At 34.7% G+C, this 19,096-nt stretch overlaps 1 protein-coding gene across 1 annotated transcript; it reads left to right on the top strand.

Moving 5' to 3' along the window:
- The first annotated feature begins 9,216 nt into the window (after window positions 1-9,216).
- LOC129003852 (N-acetyltransferase 9-like protein) lies at window positions 9,217-15,858 on the top strand. The gene is made up of 6 exons (XM_054432176.1): window positions 9,217-9,447; window positions 10,606-10,715; window positions 13,625-13,681; window positions 13,944-14,084; window positions 14,771-14,865; window positions 15,666-15,858. Exons 1-6 carry the CDS (start codon window positions 9,371-9,373, stop codon window positions 15,789-15,791), a joined length of 606 nt encoding a protein of 201 aa, XP_054288151.1. The 5' UTR covers window positions 9,217-9,370; the 3' UTR covers window positions 15,792-15,858.
- The last annotated feature ends 3,238 nt before the right edge of the window (window positions 15,859-19,096 follow it).

Raw genomic sequence — 19,096 nt, 5'->3', positions numbered from 1 at the left:
ATGATTACGAAGCACGAATCGATACATATTTTCGATACATGCAATCGTTTACAATCGAAATTTACAACTGAGTTGACAACAGCAGATTTTTACTCCATAGAGGCTAAAAACGATTTTTACTCCCTTATTATTAAAAATGCTACTCAGATACCCGACGCATGCATTGAAAACGAATGTTTTTACTGCAGTATGACAAAAACAATATACTATGAACCCTTGATGACTCCGCTCAATTTTGTGGATGCCTCTGCGAACGCCACCTAGAACACTTATGTAACACCAACGCATTTTATGTTGTTCAAGATGAACATTGGTGAATTTACAGCCAGCCCCAAACACAGAACCTATATTAATGGATGATGACTAGATTAATTTAATGCAGTTGCAAAGTTTGTGTTTAGTGTAAAATAAACAATATTCTTGACAAAATCAGAAATAGAAAAAACTGCCCTGTTGACTACACGTTTAACACGTGTTTTCAAAAACTTTAAACGTAGCAATTTGAAACTGTTTCTGTTCTAATATCGGTGATAACAGTTACAATAATTCTTTTACCTACGACCTTTTTTAAAGTAACCGTTTCAGTTAAGTCCTTAATAAGTCAACAGCTGATCTTATGTCTTTGTTTTTGTGTCAAATACTGCGTCCATAAAGATAACATTGAACTTTTTAGAGCCAGTGGGGCGGATTCCTTAGAGAGTTTTTTAACGCCATATAGTTGTTAGCACTCACCGATATGGTCTTTATCACCATGCAAAATTTGAAAATAATTACTTCAGCCGTCTAGGAGGAGATTGCGTGAGTCGACGTATAAGAGCTTCGCTCGCTCCGCTCAATGAGTTATACCATTTTAGATAAGGTAGGTACGGTAAGGTGTTTACATATTTCCAGCATGAAGAACCATTTTGAACAATATTTTTGAAGACTTTCAGTGTTTGTTCGTGTGTCTGATTAACATGGATATATGGATGTCACTGAAATAGCCACCCTGGAAAATACACCACACAAACTTACCTTGTGAAAATAGGGTCAGGAAAGTAAAAACCAAAAACCTGTCATTGTTAGTGTTAGCCCGGTTGTCAGGCTAGTCAAACTAACCTAAATCTATAACTGAACAGGTTACACACACCTACCATGCTGGTTGGAATATACAGGCAAATCTCAATTATTGAGTTTTGTCTGTACATTGCTCAGAATTATATATTTTTGATTATTTTTACATTTTATAGCTACATTAAAGAAGCCAAAACAACTCAAACAAGTATCTCAACTGTTCTCCATCGTTGATCTCTCCAGCCGGTATACAATGCCCGAGCGGAAATGCCGGAAATGCCATTGATAATAATCATAAAAGGCTCGTCCAACGATGTGAGGCTCCCATAACGGCTACACAGTTGCGGTCAACCTATGATTCAAATTGTCTAGGTCAAATTGTCAATGCGGAACTTTCGCACGTTATTAAAATAATACTGTACTGTAATAATAATATCAAATATAAATAACAAATAAAAAATTATTTAATATTTTACTTTACTTCAAACAGAGACATATTAATAACACGTAATTAATTATTGTTTTCCAAGCGAAATATTAATTTAGGCCTAAACGATCTTAGGAAATTTAATATTACACTACAATATGAAATATTTTGTCCAACTGAAAAGAAGAGTACTATAATTTCGAAACCTCTTAATGATTGTACATTTAAAATACAGCAATACAACATATAATTAAAGCTCCATATAAAGAATTGTGTCAGTAAAATGGTCAGGATGGTTTTATTCGCCAAATCAATAAAACATGCAGTTAACGTAATCAGTATATTGCTTTCATTTAACAATATACAGAAAGTATACTATTCCTCTTGTAATTGTTGAATATTCCGAGAATCTACAAAATAATCACTAACCAGAAAACTATAAAAAAGTTATTTTAACAAAAACCCCTCAATGATGTTTATTCAAATTCAACTTTAACACTAACAAATCATCTTGTAGTAAACAATAAATTAATATTAAGCACAGACTGTTAGAAACATGATTATAGTGAATGAATTTAGTAATTGAGGTATTACTAAATTTCAACAGTAATTGCCCGATTGCACCTATGGTCAGGGATTAGTTCCACCCTACGATTGCACCGACAGCCCTTTTTTGGGGTACCCGTTAATACTAATGTTTGCACACCTTTAACTTTTCAGTACGGTATTAAAACAATCTAACGCGGTAAATATTGTTTGTTTGTTAAATAACAAACCAGGTTGATTATACATTGCACGAAAAATACATAGAACCTAAATTGCTTCTCGCCGAATACATACCAAGCCCATACACAAGTCTGGAAATTCTGCGTTAGCGAACTATAGCCATAGATGAACTAATATTAAAATTAGTTCTGTATATTAGTTCATACTATGGCTACCCGAAAATTTTGCTCATAATGATCACTAGTACTTTTGGTTGAGTGGGCCTTCAGGGAATTTTGAATAAGTCACAGACTCCACATAGAGGCGTGAGTAAACAGAGAGATTCTTTCTAATTTTTCTTCTGGTCCAAGAACTGTAAGTTGAATAGTTGAATGGCCTTTGTGAAAAACGCGTAATATATGAATATAATTTGAGTGAAACTTAAGTGTTAAATAGTCGATGGTGTTACGTTAATTCAACTTTACAACTACCCTACCATGTATGCCATATACGAGAGAGGTCGTCCAGTCACCATAAACTCGACCAAAATAATCTACAAGGTACAGAGTTCTCTATTTCCACCCCGCACTGTAAATAAAACATGTGGTTGGAATTTCTTCCATTTGTTTTGATTTTCTATTTATATTTCGTCACCAGCATGGCAACCCATATGACCCATATGCAAATTTGTTTAATTTTTAAATCCATTTTGTTCTTATTTTTGAGCATATTTTAATTTATAAAAAGATTCTACACATCTACAGGTAAATATATTTTCAACAGTATGCATAAAATTAAAATTTCCCTGCGATGATGCACACGAGCTGAAAACAAAGTTTTAAAGAAACATGCTTGCGTATGTATGACTATGAATTACGCAATATAGATTGGGTTAGGGAGACCGAAAATGGACATTTTTATTCAATCCACAAACTCGACAACTTTGGCAAACATACCATAGATTCACATACTTCATCAATAACAAATACATCAGTACTTATTTCATATACTTTGTATGTATAGGGGAAACAGTAAAAAAGGCGGAATTAGATAATATAACATTTTTGTTCTAAATGTAAGTATTTTAAATATTTTTCCAGCCTAGCAGTTAGTAAAAACTTTAAAATGGCGCCTTAATTTTCGAAATTGATGAATATTATTAAGGAAGTATGGCGTATCGACCAAAAAGCCTCTGAGAAATAATGTACATGATGTCTATCCATCGCAAACATCGTTTTAATTTTTATGACACGTGCAAAACTCATATATAGACGTTATTACATTTTGTAATTTGACGTCCTATGGAAAAAAGTACATCAAATTTAACGTTTCATTTATAACAGTGTTATACCTTTGCTTTATTTTTTACGAAGAATGCAGTTAACTGACTGGAAGTTACTGACTGCTACAGAAATACAAGACCATGAAAACCATTATCCAGTTGGCCTATTGCAGTATATTTTTAACCATCCAAATCTTAATAAATTAAGTAAGAATAAAAATGATTATGAATTTCTTAAACGATTTAATTTCCACTCTAATAAAAACTTGTAAACAATTACGTACCTTTCGTTTTAATAAAATGGTACCAATGGAACGTTAAAATTACCTTAAGTTAAATTGATTGGACAAATAATTATTTAACTAATACAATTTCCTTTTAACACATGCTACCTTAGAGATAAATTTTAAGAAGTTCAGTAAATGTAAAAGAACAACAAATGTCACGTATAGTTTGGTCGTAGAGGGTTGGTAATGGATTGGCTGCTAAATAATGATTTTTAATTCAATTCAGCGAGACTACGCCCCTGATTTCAACTTTCCTCCCGCAGCATGGCTACACTGCTAGGCAAATGCAGTGATGTAGTCAGTGTGTTGGAACGAAATTTCCCGTTCGAGCCCGGCTTCCAACGCGATGACAAAACGCTAATTAATATTGTAGCCTACTGTTTTGATTATGATTGGAAGTCCGGCTCAAATTATGGGGAAGATTAACTAACTATACTTGTAGGGATAGAAGTTAAAAAAATCTATGAACCTCCATAGTTTACTAAGAATTAAGTGGATGCACTGTTTCATGTCATAACTCAAACTCAACTCACTTTATTTACCTTTTTTCAAAACATAGAATAACAAAAAAAAACATATGATTATAATTAACAGAAATTAACAGGTGTTATGAAATAAACTGTTCTCACAACAGTAGTACAGCTGTTGATTAATAGCCTATACAGCCAATGGCAACTATGGGACCCACAGTTTATAGTGGAATCCGAACCACATTTTTCATTAACTATCTGCCGTTTTAACAACTATATATCAAATGTTGTGACCCCATATTGCACGAAATAAAATATACATGTATTTTAGTATTTTGTTGTTTATTTGGGCAATATATAGGCATAACATGTATTTATAACTTTAAATAATTTTATCGTTGACACATATATAAATGACTGGCGTTACATTTTCTGTAAAACATGGTAAAACTATGCAGTATCGTAGTCTAGGTGGTAAAAAGAAAAACATTTGTTGTTACACAAAATGTAGCCTAACACTATGCAGCAAAATGCGCTCAACCGGTATTACAACTTAGCAACACTTGCAGCAATGAATATATATGGATCCATATCAAATGGGGCCTAACATCAGAGATGAATTTGTATGTACTTATGAACTGTATGTACTTTCATGTCCAAGAATTGGTTAACGTTTCTGGCTAACGTAATTGGTTAACGTTCTAATCTAAAGTAACTTCTTATATTTCTACAACATTTTTTTTATGAAACTTATATTTCATACAAATATTTGTTAGGCTTATTATTGGTTAAACCAATCAAATCTCTAATTTAATTCGAGTGTTTATGATAGAGCGTAAATGGAGTTATGAAACTTGTAGCATTAATAAAATCGTACCATTTTAGCTTGTAGCATATCTTTCCTATTTCCAATTTTGCCAGCTGTATACTTCATAACTTGTAATACAATGAGGCAAGCTTTGAGGAATTGAAGACTGTTCTGAGCAAACGGATTCACTAAATTATTATTAAATAAAATACTTAGCCATGAGAAATACCACTAAATATCAATAGATATATTTTAATAAACACATTAGCTATGTAAATGAATTTAGAGTTTTCGATTTTACCACCATACCCGCTGCCAAAAAATGACTGCTCTGAGTTCTCAATGTGGTTTATTAAAAAAATATTGTAAAAAACCTTGATCAGCATCAATGGTTTATATGTAGATTTTGACTCTATTCAGATACACGTATGTTTAATATATGTTATATATTGAATAAAGACTATTTGAATCTTGAATATTTGAATCTCGAATGCTAGTAAATTATGTAAATCTGGTTAAATAAATGAATTATGACTTAAGAGTAAAAAAAAGAAATAGTTTAGTTTATTGAAGCGTTGTTGCATGTCTACCGGTTAAGGATATATAAGAAATTTCCAAGTTATTCTTAAGGATAATAACAAAACTGTTTTAGTTTTATTGTTCTCGGATTTTACTTCAATCAAATTAGGTAATTTTTGTTTATTTCATACTGCTTAGCCAACAACCTTTCAAAACAAAAACGCACCGAAATTACCTTCCCCGTAGCAGCAAACCCGAGTAGGTATTCATTGAAATATCAAAGAATAAACACTTAATTTTAACACCTAACTTTGTGTGTAATAAAATTCTACACAGAAACAGGTACTTTTCCATCCTGTGGATGGGAAGTTACCCTTTGCCATGCCTACACACGGAAAAGTTACGTAATGTACTTTTACGCCACACTACATTATTTTGACGAACTTCCCACGCAAGGATTTAGTCCAGAAAACAGCTGTTTGCCGCCGGCTTATTCAAATGGGGTTTCATTGCGTACTACTGTACTGCAATGAGTTTTACGCCACACTACACTATTTTGACGAACTTCCCACACAAGGATTTAGTCCAGAAAACAGCTGTTTGCCGCCAGCTTATTCAAATGGGGTTTCATTGCGTACTACTGTACTGTAATGAGTTTTACCGGACACCAATCAGCTGATTATACTGTATTTAGGTGGCAATGAGTGGTTATAAACATTGAGATATATAAACAAAAACATAACCTCTCATGACTAGTGATTTTTAGTCCTTTAGTTGGTGGAAATATATAAGGATTTGTACAGATTTAGTAGTATGGCGTAAACTATCGTACGTAACTCGTCCAAAATGTGCGTACCGGACTCGTATGGTAATCCCTCGACTTCGTCTCGCACGGGAACGACCACACTCGTCCGGTAAACACTTATTTTCAGGACTAGTAACGTAATATACTATTACGCCAGACTACATTATTTTGACGAACTTCCCACACAAGGATTTAGTCCAGAAAACAGCTGTTTGCCGCCAGCTTATTCAAATGGGGTTTCATTGCGTGATACTGTTCTGCAATGAGTTTTACCGGACACCAAACAGCTGATTATACTGTATTTGTGTGGCAATTAGTGGTTATAAACAAAAACATAACCTCTCTCAGAGGTGATGACTAGTGATTTTTAGTCCTTTAGTTGGTGGAAATATGTAAGGATTCGTACGGATTAAGTAGTATGGCGTAAACTATTGTACGTAACTCGTCCAAAATGTGTTTACCGGACTCGTATGGTAATCCCGTACTCGACTTCGTCTCGCACGAGAACGACCACACTCGTCCGGTAAACACTTATTTTCAGGACTAGTAACGTAATATACTATTACCGGACACCAATCAGCTGATTATACTGTATTTAGGTGGCAATGAATGGTTATAAACAAAAACATAACCTCTCTTAGAGGTTATTACTAGTGATTTTTAGTCCTTTAGTTGGTGGAAATATATAAGGATTTGTAGGGATTTAGTAGTATGGCGTAAACTGTCGTACGCAACTCGTCCAAAATGTGTGTACCGGACTCGTATGATAATCCCGTACTCGACTTCGTCTCGCACGGGAACGACCACACTCGTCCGGTAAACACTTATTTTCAGGACTAGTAACGTAATATACTATTCCCGTGTACTTAGTCAGCTGTTGCTGTTGAAATAAACAGCTAATTTTAGCGGCCTATTTTATTTTTTGAAATATAATATATGTTCTGTCCTAAATAAATTGTGTTATGAATGAGTTAAATATGTACTGATTTTTCTGTGTAGTATGATGTAAAGTATCGTGTTACTCACCCGGTACTATAGCTACCGTACTCGCACGAAAATCCCGCACTCGGCTACGCCTTCGGTGAAACACCTTACCGGGCTAGAATACTCTAGTAACCAAATACAGTAAGTAGGCATATACTATTTCTTTATACCAACTGCATTTAGACAAGGTGTTTACGTTTCCTAAGCAGCCATTACAGTTTACAAGTAGTGGTTTGTGTGTTTGAAAATACTGTTACAACTCTATGATTTATTTTAAATACCCCCTCCCTCCGCAGCAAACCTGCAGACTAAACGAATTTCCATTTGCTTGATTGGATTTACATCATCTCCTTAAAATATCACAAAATTATTCCCTAATTTAAATATAGCATTAGTTTAACAAGTACTTAGGTCTGTTGCAACAGGTAGGGTTTAAAAGAGGTTTAAAAAATGTTATTACATGTAGTTTAGTATGAAATAAATGCATTTTCAAAATTTGATCAAAATATGTTCATAAACAAGCTAACTACAACAGTTTACTTATTCTCCATAAGATTAAACATAGGGATTTTAAACTGTTCGAGTTTTCTCCGTAACCAGTAAGCGCATAATAATGCTTCAATATACTAAATAATTTGTTTTTTTAACTCTACAAAATAGTTTGGAAAGAAATTTGCAAAATGTTATGTTGTCATTACTTTTTATGGATCGCCATATTGGCAATGGAAAGGTTAACAAAAGAATCAATGCATCTGCAGTTTGTTTAGGTAAATTAACGCAGTTTTTACATTTCCTCATTTCCGGTGTAAGTTGCCGATACAAATGTACTACAACTCATTTAATATTTCAAAGTGTAACAATGAACAACGTAAAATCGTTATTTGGGTTAATCTGTTTGTAACACTAAGCTATTAAGTTAAATGAAAACTATGTATATCCATTATAAATTTCAAATTAATTTCTGATTGAAAAAACGTTGGATGGATACCATAACTAACTATCCTCAAGCAAAGTTTGGCCTAGATAGCAAGTTTTAACTACTTTCTTGCACGAAAAAAACAGTATAATAAATCACAATACAAGTGTGAAAAATGACAAATTATTGTAAAGCCTTCAAACGGCAGAACACAATTGATATACACAAAATAGTTGAGATAGCATTGACAAATTTGAAGGAGACTGCAGCTGCAGGCGCCGTGGATAGAAGTCGTTCGGAGTTTAAAAAAGAACGAATCTTATTCTGGACTCAACCGAGCTGTTCAGCAAGAGCTGTTCACCTTCTATTTGAATCTCCCGCTCTTTGTCGATCTGTTTTGCTTGTCGACATTTTGCGTGTCGATAAAGTGGGAAAATTTACACAACCGTCCCACATAACAGACATCCCACATAACCGACATCCCACTTTACAGACATCCCATATTACCGACACTGTCGACATTTTGAGTTGTCGACATTATGGGACTATTTCAGTGTCGATCTTTTGGGATGTCGATAAACTGGGACCCCACGATAGTGAAGTGGTCACGATACTCATTCTTACAAATATTTTTACATAAAAACCTTTCCCTGGCATCTAAGGAACACAAAAAAAGAATCATCCAATTCAGTGCACTTAGTCGTTCACGAGTTATGGATTGCCGTAAAAAAAGGGATTCATTTTTATTTTTTTATATTTATTGTAGTGCAATAAACTATTTTATTTGAAATAGTTTAATCTCTTAATCTATGACCATACTATGAATGAGTTGCAACAAACTGAACTACAAAGCTTCACGGGATATTTTATTGCTGATACTTTTCAGACTGCTGTCCTGTAATAAAAAATAACAAACTTAATAGTAAACAAACAAACGTTTTTGAATAATTAAGATTGAGGTTATGTAGGACTTAGAAGAGGTTGACGTTCTCTCTTCATTTTAAATGATGAGTCAAATTTTATTGCGAAGATGATTTCTATTAATGTTTCGTTTAAGTTTACGCTTTTGATTAGTTGGTACTAACAAGAATCTCTCATTATCCTGAATCTGAAGATGAGGAAGAATTCACAAACGAAAATAGTTGGATCAAATGTGATTCTTGTCCCTTACAGAAGAATCCATGTACCAAAGTAAGATGGCTAAAGCCACAGAAAACATACTATGTTTTCTGTGCTAAAGCTCATTTTTCTCCTAACATGGGTACACTTCATATCTGTCGGCACAAACAACCGAATGAAAATATCGATCGATTATTCGATATATCGTTTGGTTAGTTAGGTAAGGTTAATCTAACCTAACTAACCAAATGACATATCAAATTAAACAATCGAATAATCAATATTACTCATTCGGTTGTTTGTGCCAAAAGATATGGAAGTGTACCCCCTAACAGTATACATAAGTCTTAACAAATATAACTAGGCCTATATTAACTTAGTAAAGCGTCCAATGATATATAGGCCTAAGCAATTTAGGGCTAGCCCATTTGACGTACAGTATGCTAGAAACATTGATAGCAAGCTATAACAATTTCCACGAACCCTTTTGTATAAGTTACAACTTACTTTGATGCTACTTTATATTACATTTCTGTTGTTTTTTCTAAGATAGTCTATCAATTAGCTAGCCTGTATAGGCTATGTGTACATTGCCACCAAGGCGTATGAAAGTGTTATATCTTATTCGTCGTGTTACATATTGCCTCGACATCAAACATTAAATACAGTAATAATAAAGCCTTAGACTAAGGGAAGCATTATCTTAGAGCATTAATGTAGAATTATCTTTCATACGCCTTGCATTGCCACAGGCAGGGCTGGAAGCAGGCTGAACTAGGTTATGATGGACTGACATAGACTCTGGGATTGCAGTGACTGGATTCGTAATTGAGTTTTTCGTTCAAAATTTGTGCTGCTCTCCCGCTAGGCCTAGTTTTATGTATGTATTTGTAAATTTTGAATTCATTCCTAGTAAGTTAGGTACCTATTTGATGAAATGTTCTACTAAAGTAAGCATGGTTTACTAACTGAGAATAAAAATATATTATATTTTGGCCGATAACCCTAGGGCTCGGATAATCAAGAGTGTACTGTAGATTGATACCATCATTAATTTATAGCTGAAAGACAAACAGAATCTCCAGAATTTATGTTGCTTTGAAGTTAACCAATTACCTTTGGATTTGAAAATGAGCACTCAGTTATAAGCACTTGGCTACCCAGACAATTAGGATTTAGATGTTGAAATAACCGCTGTCTTAAGAAGTGATTTAAATGACTGTGTCACAGGTATCACTGTTGGATGCAGTCTAAAGAATTACAGGAGCTCACCGCTTCAGAGCCTTTAACAGAAGAAGAGGAGTTTGAGATGCAGCAGAGCTGGCTGTGTGATGAAAACAGTAAGTTTACCCAAAGCGTTGATTCATTTTTGGTCTGGATTAATGAATAATATTTTATTGTCCTAGAAATACCCTGTTTGCCTGTGTCTGAAAGAAAGCAAATTCATAAAAAAATGTTTATCTTGATTAGCCTACGAATTAGCTTAATATTTAGCCTAACATACAAATGGACTCAACTCATTGTGAGTCCATTTGTTTGACTTTACAGATGTTACTTACAAAGTGTTCTTGTCCTTCCCCAAAATTTATCTGGGTACCTACAGTTTCTTAACTGAGCTATGCTAATATCGATTGAAACTATCGATTCGATTAATAAACTTTCATTAGATTTTTTCATTACCAGCAAGTTTGCTTGGTTAGGTTAGGTTATGACAACAGTTTAATTTTTATAATTGATATAATTTAGTTAAAAATATTGATTAAGTTATTAATCGATATTTTCAATTTGATAGTTTCAATGGATATTAGCATAGCCCAGTTAAGAAACTGTACACACAGGATTAATCAATATTATAGTGAAAGTTTGTTTGTTTGAAGTTTAATCACAGTGCCGGATTTACTACTAGGCCGATTAGGCCGCGGCCTAGGGCCGCAAGCAGAAGGGGGCCACAGAGGATTGAGAAAAACATTTTTTAGATACAAAATATTTTTTTTACCACCAGTTTGCAGCGATCACAGGTGACCATAATGATGTCTCCGCGGACCAAGGGAGATGTTCACGATTTTGCCACGGCCGCGGGTGACGGCACAGAAAACATACTATTATAACCTTATAGCATAAGGTTATATTAGTATGTTTTCTGTGGTGACGACGATGTGTCCTCATGATCGCAGCCCGCGGGAGACGTTCAAGAATTAGACGCTGTCGCGAGTTGTCCCCATGATTGCGGCCCACGGGAGACGTTCACGATTTAGCCGCGGCCGCGGGTGACGGCGATGTGTCCTCATGGTCGCAGCCCGTGACAGACGTTCAAGAATCAGCCGCTGTCACGAGTGTCGATGATGTTGTCCCCGTGATTGCGGCTCACGGGAGACGTTCACGATTTAGCCGCGGCCGCGGGTGACGGCACAGAAAACATACTCTACTGTACTATAACCTTATAGTATAAGGTTATATTAGTATGTTTTCTGTGGTGACGGCGATGTGTCCTCATGATCGCAGCCCGTGGGAGACGTTTAAGAATTAGCCGCTGTCACGAGTGTCGATGATGTTGTCCCCGTGATTGCGGCTCACGGGAGTTGTTTATGATTTCGGCACGACCGCGGGGGACAATTATGATGTCGTCATGATCGCAGTCCACCGGAGATGTTTTTAACACGACTTTGCCGCGATCGCAAGTGTCGATGATGATGTCCCCGTGATTGCTGCTTCGCGGGAGATGTCTACGATTTGGCCACGGTCGCGAGTGTCGATGATGATGTCCCCGTGATTGTGGCCCGCGGGAGATGTTCACGATTTTACTGTGGTCGCGGGTGACGGTGATGATGTCCTCAAGGTCAAAGCCCACGGGATATGATTTCGCCGCGGTTGTGACTGTTGAGGATTATGTCCCTTTGTTGCAGCCCGCGGGGGATGTTTACGATTTTGCCGCGGTCACTGATACCTATGATGGATTTGTCTTGGTTTAGGAGAGATGTCCACGATCACGGGTGTCGATAATGATGTCCTCTAGATGCATAGGAGATATTCACGATTATTTCCGCTATCTCAAGAAATTTCCACCACAGGGGGAGGGCCGCTCAAGTAATTTGGCCTAGGGCCGCAAGTACCCTAAATCCGGCACTGTTTAATCACCCATTAACTACTGGTCGGATTAAGCTGAAATTTTGTATGATGATAGCTCACATGGCGATTAACATATAGACATATCACTATCTCAAAAATCATTTCGGGCTCCGCCCCAGTGGCTTTGGAGTGTCCCATGTTAATCTTACATATTCATATCTAAAAGGAATTAAAGAATTTTGTCAGCTGTTTCAACTAGCCTACACAAGTTGGTTCTATGATATTCAATATCATTAAAAAGTCATAAGGTTTACCAATGTGGTGCAGCACTATTAATTTTTTTTGCATTGATGACTAGGTAAGTTAATTTCAGCTAAGCAGCGACAAAAAGCTGTGATACACAATGAACTGTCAACGTAGGAGTATTTACAGTTAAGTTTATGTTTTTAATTTATAAATAATCTTTTGATATTGTGCAAAATCTTTGATAGGCCCTAATTTAATTTTTGTTTGTTTAGGTGTAGTGGTAGAACATCAAAGCTAAACTTATGGTAGATGTGTTATACTATAGCATGCCGTAAATTAAAAGAACCAAATTTTCTCAAACCGTGTCCTCTCACATTGTAAATGCAAAACACGAGTATGCAATAAGCATTTTACACACCACATTTGTACGAAGGACAGGTATTCTGCTAGTTAGAATCAATTTTTTACTTTAATTTGGGTTTATAATCATGGGAACTAACAAAATGTATGCTCTGGCATTTTTTTGTTGTAAAATAAGATAAGAAGGAGACAACTTTCAGCTGTAAAGTAACCATTAATGTCTGGATATTCTGATTATTATAAAGTTGGAAGTTTGTGCTTTGTTTATTAGCGACACAAAATGTATATGGTGGTTTGTTGGAATTGTAAATTAAAAGACCCAATTTAGAAGTCTGAGAGAGCTAAATTTGAACTGTACAAATGTGGGTAGGCTATAATTTTTTTTCCTTAATTTCATTAAAACTTTTACTTGAATCAAATTACGGTATATTGACATAGAACGTTACATCAACAGTTTACAGCAGTAATTAGTACCTATTTCATCAACTCATTTTTAAACAAATATGAAACAGAGACCTAGTTAAAATATAAAATAGTTGTAGAAACAATTGGTAAAAATAGTCTCTTATTGTTCCAGAATGTACTTTCATAGTTTTAGAACGGAGAATATATGATGAGAACCAGAATGAGATAGGTAAGATGAGTTATTCTGCATTATGTCTATCAAACAAAATTGTTTGCATGTTAAACAATCTGCATGCATATATTTAAAAAGTTAAGAAAAATTATATGAAAAATTCAAATTTTAAAAACAGTAGATTTCCTTAAGCTTTGTTTATTATTTTCTAAAAGTTCCAAAAACATTTCCATAATACTGCAATCCAATTGTTTAATAAGCTTGTCATATTATTTTTATCAAATCTTTAATGTTTTGGTCTTTGATATTTTTACCGTAGAAGCCATGATTGGTGACACCAACCTCTACCTGATAGAAGAGGACGGAAGTCTCATCGGAGAGACTGGCATCATGATAGCAGAAGAGTCAGTTAGAGGAAGGGGACGGGGGAGGGAAGCAATCCTGCTCATGTTGAGATATGGTAATGTCCCAACCCATTTATACAGTACGGTAATGTGTTTATGTGTTTTTTATTTATTTCCAATTTCCATTTATTTATTTAGTTTTCTTTGTGCTTTCATACAGGCTATAATAGTAGTAAAAAATTGTACTGAGTAGGCTAACTATTTTGTTTGGTTATGTATTAGGCCTAAGACAAAAGAGTTTTTTGTCCCACCAAAAAAAATCCTAGGTTCTAGCCTGGAACCGTTTAACACATTACTTCAGACTATTCCTAGAGGGTTGCGGCATTATCACATAGATCAAATCCATTAGTGATTGGCAGGATTTGAACCTGGGACCTCGGCCTCCGAAGCCCCATGCTACTCCACTAAACCAGCTAAGAGGGAAGAGTTGTACCTATCAAAATAATAATAAAAACAAATCCAAAATTATCAACTTTTACTGCCACTCAAAATCCTGTAAATACCAGCTGTTTGATTCAACAAAATTATTACTAACACACTAGAGCAACATTGCTACTAAGTATTAAATGTTTACCCAACATAGTTTTAAATCTACTTCCTAATACAAACTTCATAGCTGAATTTTTGAAGAGGCAACAATTTTATTTTGAATAAAAAACAACAATTAGATTTATCTTAGGTTATGTATAGGTTATATTTGACTGCTTAAATTCCTTTAAAATCTTGTCAAACATTTATTCAGGTGTCGAACATTTGGATGTTAAGAGGTTTCTTGCGAAGATATCTCTTTCAAATGAAATCAGCATCAAAATGTTCAAGAAGTTGGGTTTCGAGGTGGTAAGTTACATGTTAAATAGCTTATCTATATAGCATGCCTATTTTAGTATTGCTCACGTTAATGTTAACCTAATGTTTTAACATTTAAATCAACTCAATTTTGCCCTCCTAAAAAATATTTTAGATATTGATTGTAGTAACAAACAAGGCATTAGAGGACCATACAACTAAACATCTGGTAGCAGAACCATTGATTATAGTCAATGGTAGAACTCTAACAAAAGGTTGGGAAAGATAACGAGAGATGAGTTGGCACCATCACAACATCTTTGTAAAGAAGTATTTTGGTAAAGGGGTGTAGGACAATATAAAGTAATTACTGCAGGTTATTAGAGGGGAGATACCTTATTGCAGAAGACATCTGCGAAGTTTGTGTGATCGAAAATACATGGAGCACATTACAAAATCGCCTGACAAAAGTTAGTTGTACGTTATACCACAGAGAATAATTAAGCAAACTCTACTTGTTTTGTGCCTATGCTTGTGGCATTTATTAAAGAAGGTGTTGGAGATACATAAACAATTTTAGAACAAGCGGTTCGAACCTTTTGTGTAACTATGTTTGATTTGCTTTGTAATCAGAGGACATCTAGTATGCCATCATCACTTCCTTGGTACTTCCCTTGTGATTTTGCACAGAGCAAATGATTTGTTTGTCTCACTTTAGTACAATTTCAATTCTGACACTATTTATAGGTTATGGAAAATATGCACTTTCATGCTAAAAGTAATTAAATCTATCAAATTACTGAAAATATTCATTAATTCCTATTAAATCTTGTGAAATGTTTATTTTGCAGGAAAGTGAAAGCAGTGTGTTTCAGGAAGTGACTCTTTTTGTTGATGTTTCTTCTTCTTGGAGAACCTGGCTTAAAGATCAGACAAACCACTTTTATATAGAGTCAGAGACTTCTAAATCCCTATGATTTTATGTGATAAAAAAATTGTAAATATAAAAATGCATATACTAGTAAAGTTAATGATGATATCTAATCATTTACTTTCATTGTTGCTATCCCCAAACAAAATTAGAATGTAATTTTATTGAAGTTATAAAATACAAAAGTTATTTTTAAGATAACCAGAGGTTATCCTGTTTTCAAAGTGAAAAGTAACTCCATGAAATATCTAAACTACTTTTTCTGAGGAAAGATTTAAAGAAAGATTTTTCTCACTAAACGATTTTTCTAAGGATAAAATAAACGTTAAAACAATCGTAGAGATCATAATCTTTATAACTTTATACAATAAATGAGGCGGTCCATTCCAAAACTCGCCTTTTCCATGTTTTTTCGAAATTGAGATATTGGTACCATTGGATTCCTTGGGTTAATCCTCATTTGACTGTAATAAGCATATCGTGCCAAAAATTGTCTTTTCCCGTTAAAATAAGCATTGAAAATCGAGTATCATAGCAAAACTCGCCTTTTCCAGCGCACATGTCATTCCAAAACTGGTCTAATCCAACCGACCAATCACAGCCCAGCTGTGAGGTCACGTGATTGGCCGGCAGCCATTGTGTGTGATCTTCTTGTCTCTGTCAAAGTGACAGTAGTTCCTTGCTTTTTATTTTAAATAATAAGTTATTAATTGATTAAAGGTTGATAATTAGTTGAAAATGGATATATCTATAAGGCCTGCAGAAAAAGGGAAAGGTAGAAAGAGGAAGGCAGATCCTGACAACTGGGCAAAGAACAAATTAAAACGACAAAGGTAAGCCACTGTTTTGTTTACTTTTAGTTTAATGTTCCTAACCAAACTTTAACACTGTTACTACTTTTTACTTTAAAAAATAATATATTTTTAGAATGATTGAGTGCAATGTTATTTGATCAGCTGCTTACTTATCGGCTTGATTATAGGCGTACTACATAGCTTTGTTTTGTTTTAGGCACAAGCCAAAGGGATTGCCAAGCATGCCATCGTGTGACCACAAAGGCAACAAGACATTTCGATGTAAGAATCTAAGGATCGTAGACGTCAAGGAGTTTCACGATAACTTTTACAAGACTACTGACAAGGCAACCCAAGACGCGTTCATTTTAAAATATATTGGAATACGTGAACCAGCTAGAAGAAGGTCTAAAAAGATGGACAGCAGTAAGAAAGGTATTTCTGTTAGCTACTATGTAAAAGTTAAGAATGCTGGTGATTTTAAACTTCAAGTCTGCCAAAAAACTTTTCTGAATATCTTGCAAATTTCAAAAGATAGAGTGCAGAGGATTGCTCGCAATCATTTACGTACAGGTGAAATGCCTCTTGAGAAACGTGGTGGTGATAAAACGTCAAAAAGGTTCTTAGCCAAAAAAACATCAGTCAGAAATTTTATTGAAGGTTTAAAAAACTGCTCTGAAACACATTACTGTAGGGGAAAGTCACAAGCTCGCCAGTATTTGCCTGGAGATTTAAATATATCTAAAATTTGGAGGATGTACAACAATCAGGCACCAGTTGAACTAAAAGTAAGAAAAACTTTTTTTCGGACACTGTTTTGTGTGGAATATAATATTGGTTTTGGAAGTCCAGTGACGGACGCCTGTTCAACTTGCTTATCATACAAAGAACAGTTGAAAACCTTACAGGATCCTGGTGCAAAATCAAAGACAATGATAAGTTTACGTGTCCATAAATTACGTGCAAATGCTTTCTATACTAAGCTTAAGGAAAATGCAGACGGTTTGCAAACATTTAGTTTTGACTGCCAAAAAAATTTAGTAGTTCCTAAAGTGCCAGACCAAATAGCCTACTATAGTAGGCAACTATATACCTACAATTTTACAATAGTAAAAGGTTCATCCAACGAAAAGTTAACCAAAGACAACGTATACATTTATACTTGGAATGAAAATGACTATAGTAAGTCATCCAATGAAATAGCTTCTGCAGTCCATGATTGTTTAGTGAAAACTGACCTGTCTAATATCTCTGTAATTAGGCTTTGTGCTGACGGTTGTGGTGGCCAGAACAGGAACTCTAACATGATATTTATGTGTGCTCACTATCTGCTAAATAGTGCTCCAGCGAATGTGAAGAGAATAGAAATTGTTTTTCCAGTTAGGGGGCATTCGTTCCTGCCATCCGACCGGGTTTTTGGTTTAATCGAAAAAGACCTCAAAAAAATGCCCGTTATCTATGAACCTAATACATACACAGATGTCTTCAACAAATATGGGACAGTATCAAAACTAGGGGAAGATTGTAAAGTGTACGATTGGAAAACAAGTGCCACAGAACTTTTTAAAAAACCAGGCCAATGGCACTTCCAGTTTTCCTTTTGCAAACGGTTCATACTGTCACGAACAAAATCATTGACTAATGTTCTAATAAGAGGTGAGGTGTCATACCAGTCTGACATGAACAATCCAGGATCAGTTATGAAGAAAAATAAAAGATTGAAAGATGCAGTCATCGGTGAGGTTCCACGGGGTGTTGTAGTTAAGCCAAGCAAAATCAGTGATGTCAAACAACTACTCATCAGTCACTTTGGTGAAAATTGGTTTGATAATCCATCAACAACCTATCTGAAGAATGTTCTTAATACATATGGTCATGGTGTAGCAGCTACTGGTGCCAGTATCGACGAGGATGAAGAATATGCCTGTTGCCAGGGGGAAGAAGGCGTCGATTTAATTGTTTGAAACTAAAGACAATGAGACACTGACTAGTGACAAAGTTTTTTACAAAGTAGTTTTAAAGGTTTTTGTTTTTTTAATAATTAAAGATTTGAATTAAATGCTTTTTTCAATTTAAGGATTTTTAAAGTTTTTTAAAAGATTTTCAAATGTGTTTTCAATCAAAATTTTCTGTATATTTTGTTTTCATATAAAAAACTTGTAATAATAAATCATTCACTTTAATATTAATTTCAAAGGTTTTCATTTATTATACCCACCATGTTCACTTTAAACAGAAGAATATTATTCAAATCCAATTTTTGTTATAGCAAAACTGGTCTAATCCAATGTATGTTGGAGCAAAACTTGCCTAATCCAAAGTGTCGTTCCAAAACTCGCCTTGTGCATTTTTTAAACGCAAATAACTAAATTTGTAATAAATATATTTGGTATTTACAGTATTCAATAAACTTGTATGATTTTTTTCTTTTTTTTTAATATTTTTCATCAAAAAGTCTCCAGGCATATGTTAGTTATACGTTTTTCGCGTTTCCTGAAAAATTTTGAGTTTGGGAGTAGGCGAGTTTTGGAATGGACCGCCTCAAATGGTTTCTCTT

This window comes from Macrosteles quadrilineatus, unplaced genomic scaffold (assembly GCF_028750875.1).
Source record: "Macrosteles quadrilineatus isolate MER2022 unplaced genomic scaffold, UCM_ALF_1.0 Scaffold_9__3_contigs__length_116548681, whole genome shotgun sequence".
Classification (NCBI taxonomy): domain Eukaryota; kingdom Metazoa; phylum Arthropoda; class Insecta; order Hemiptera; family Cicadellidae; genus Macrosteles; species Macrosteles quadrilineatus.
Note: the sequence above shows the minus strand (reverse complement) of the source record. Positions and strands in the feature narration are given on the sequence as shown.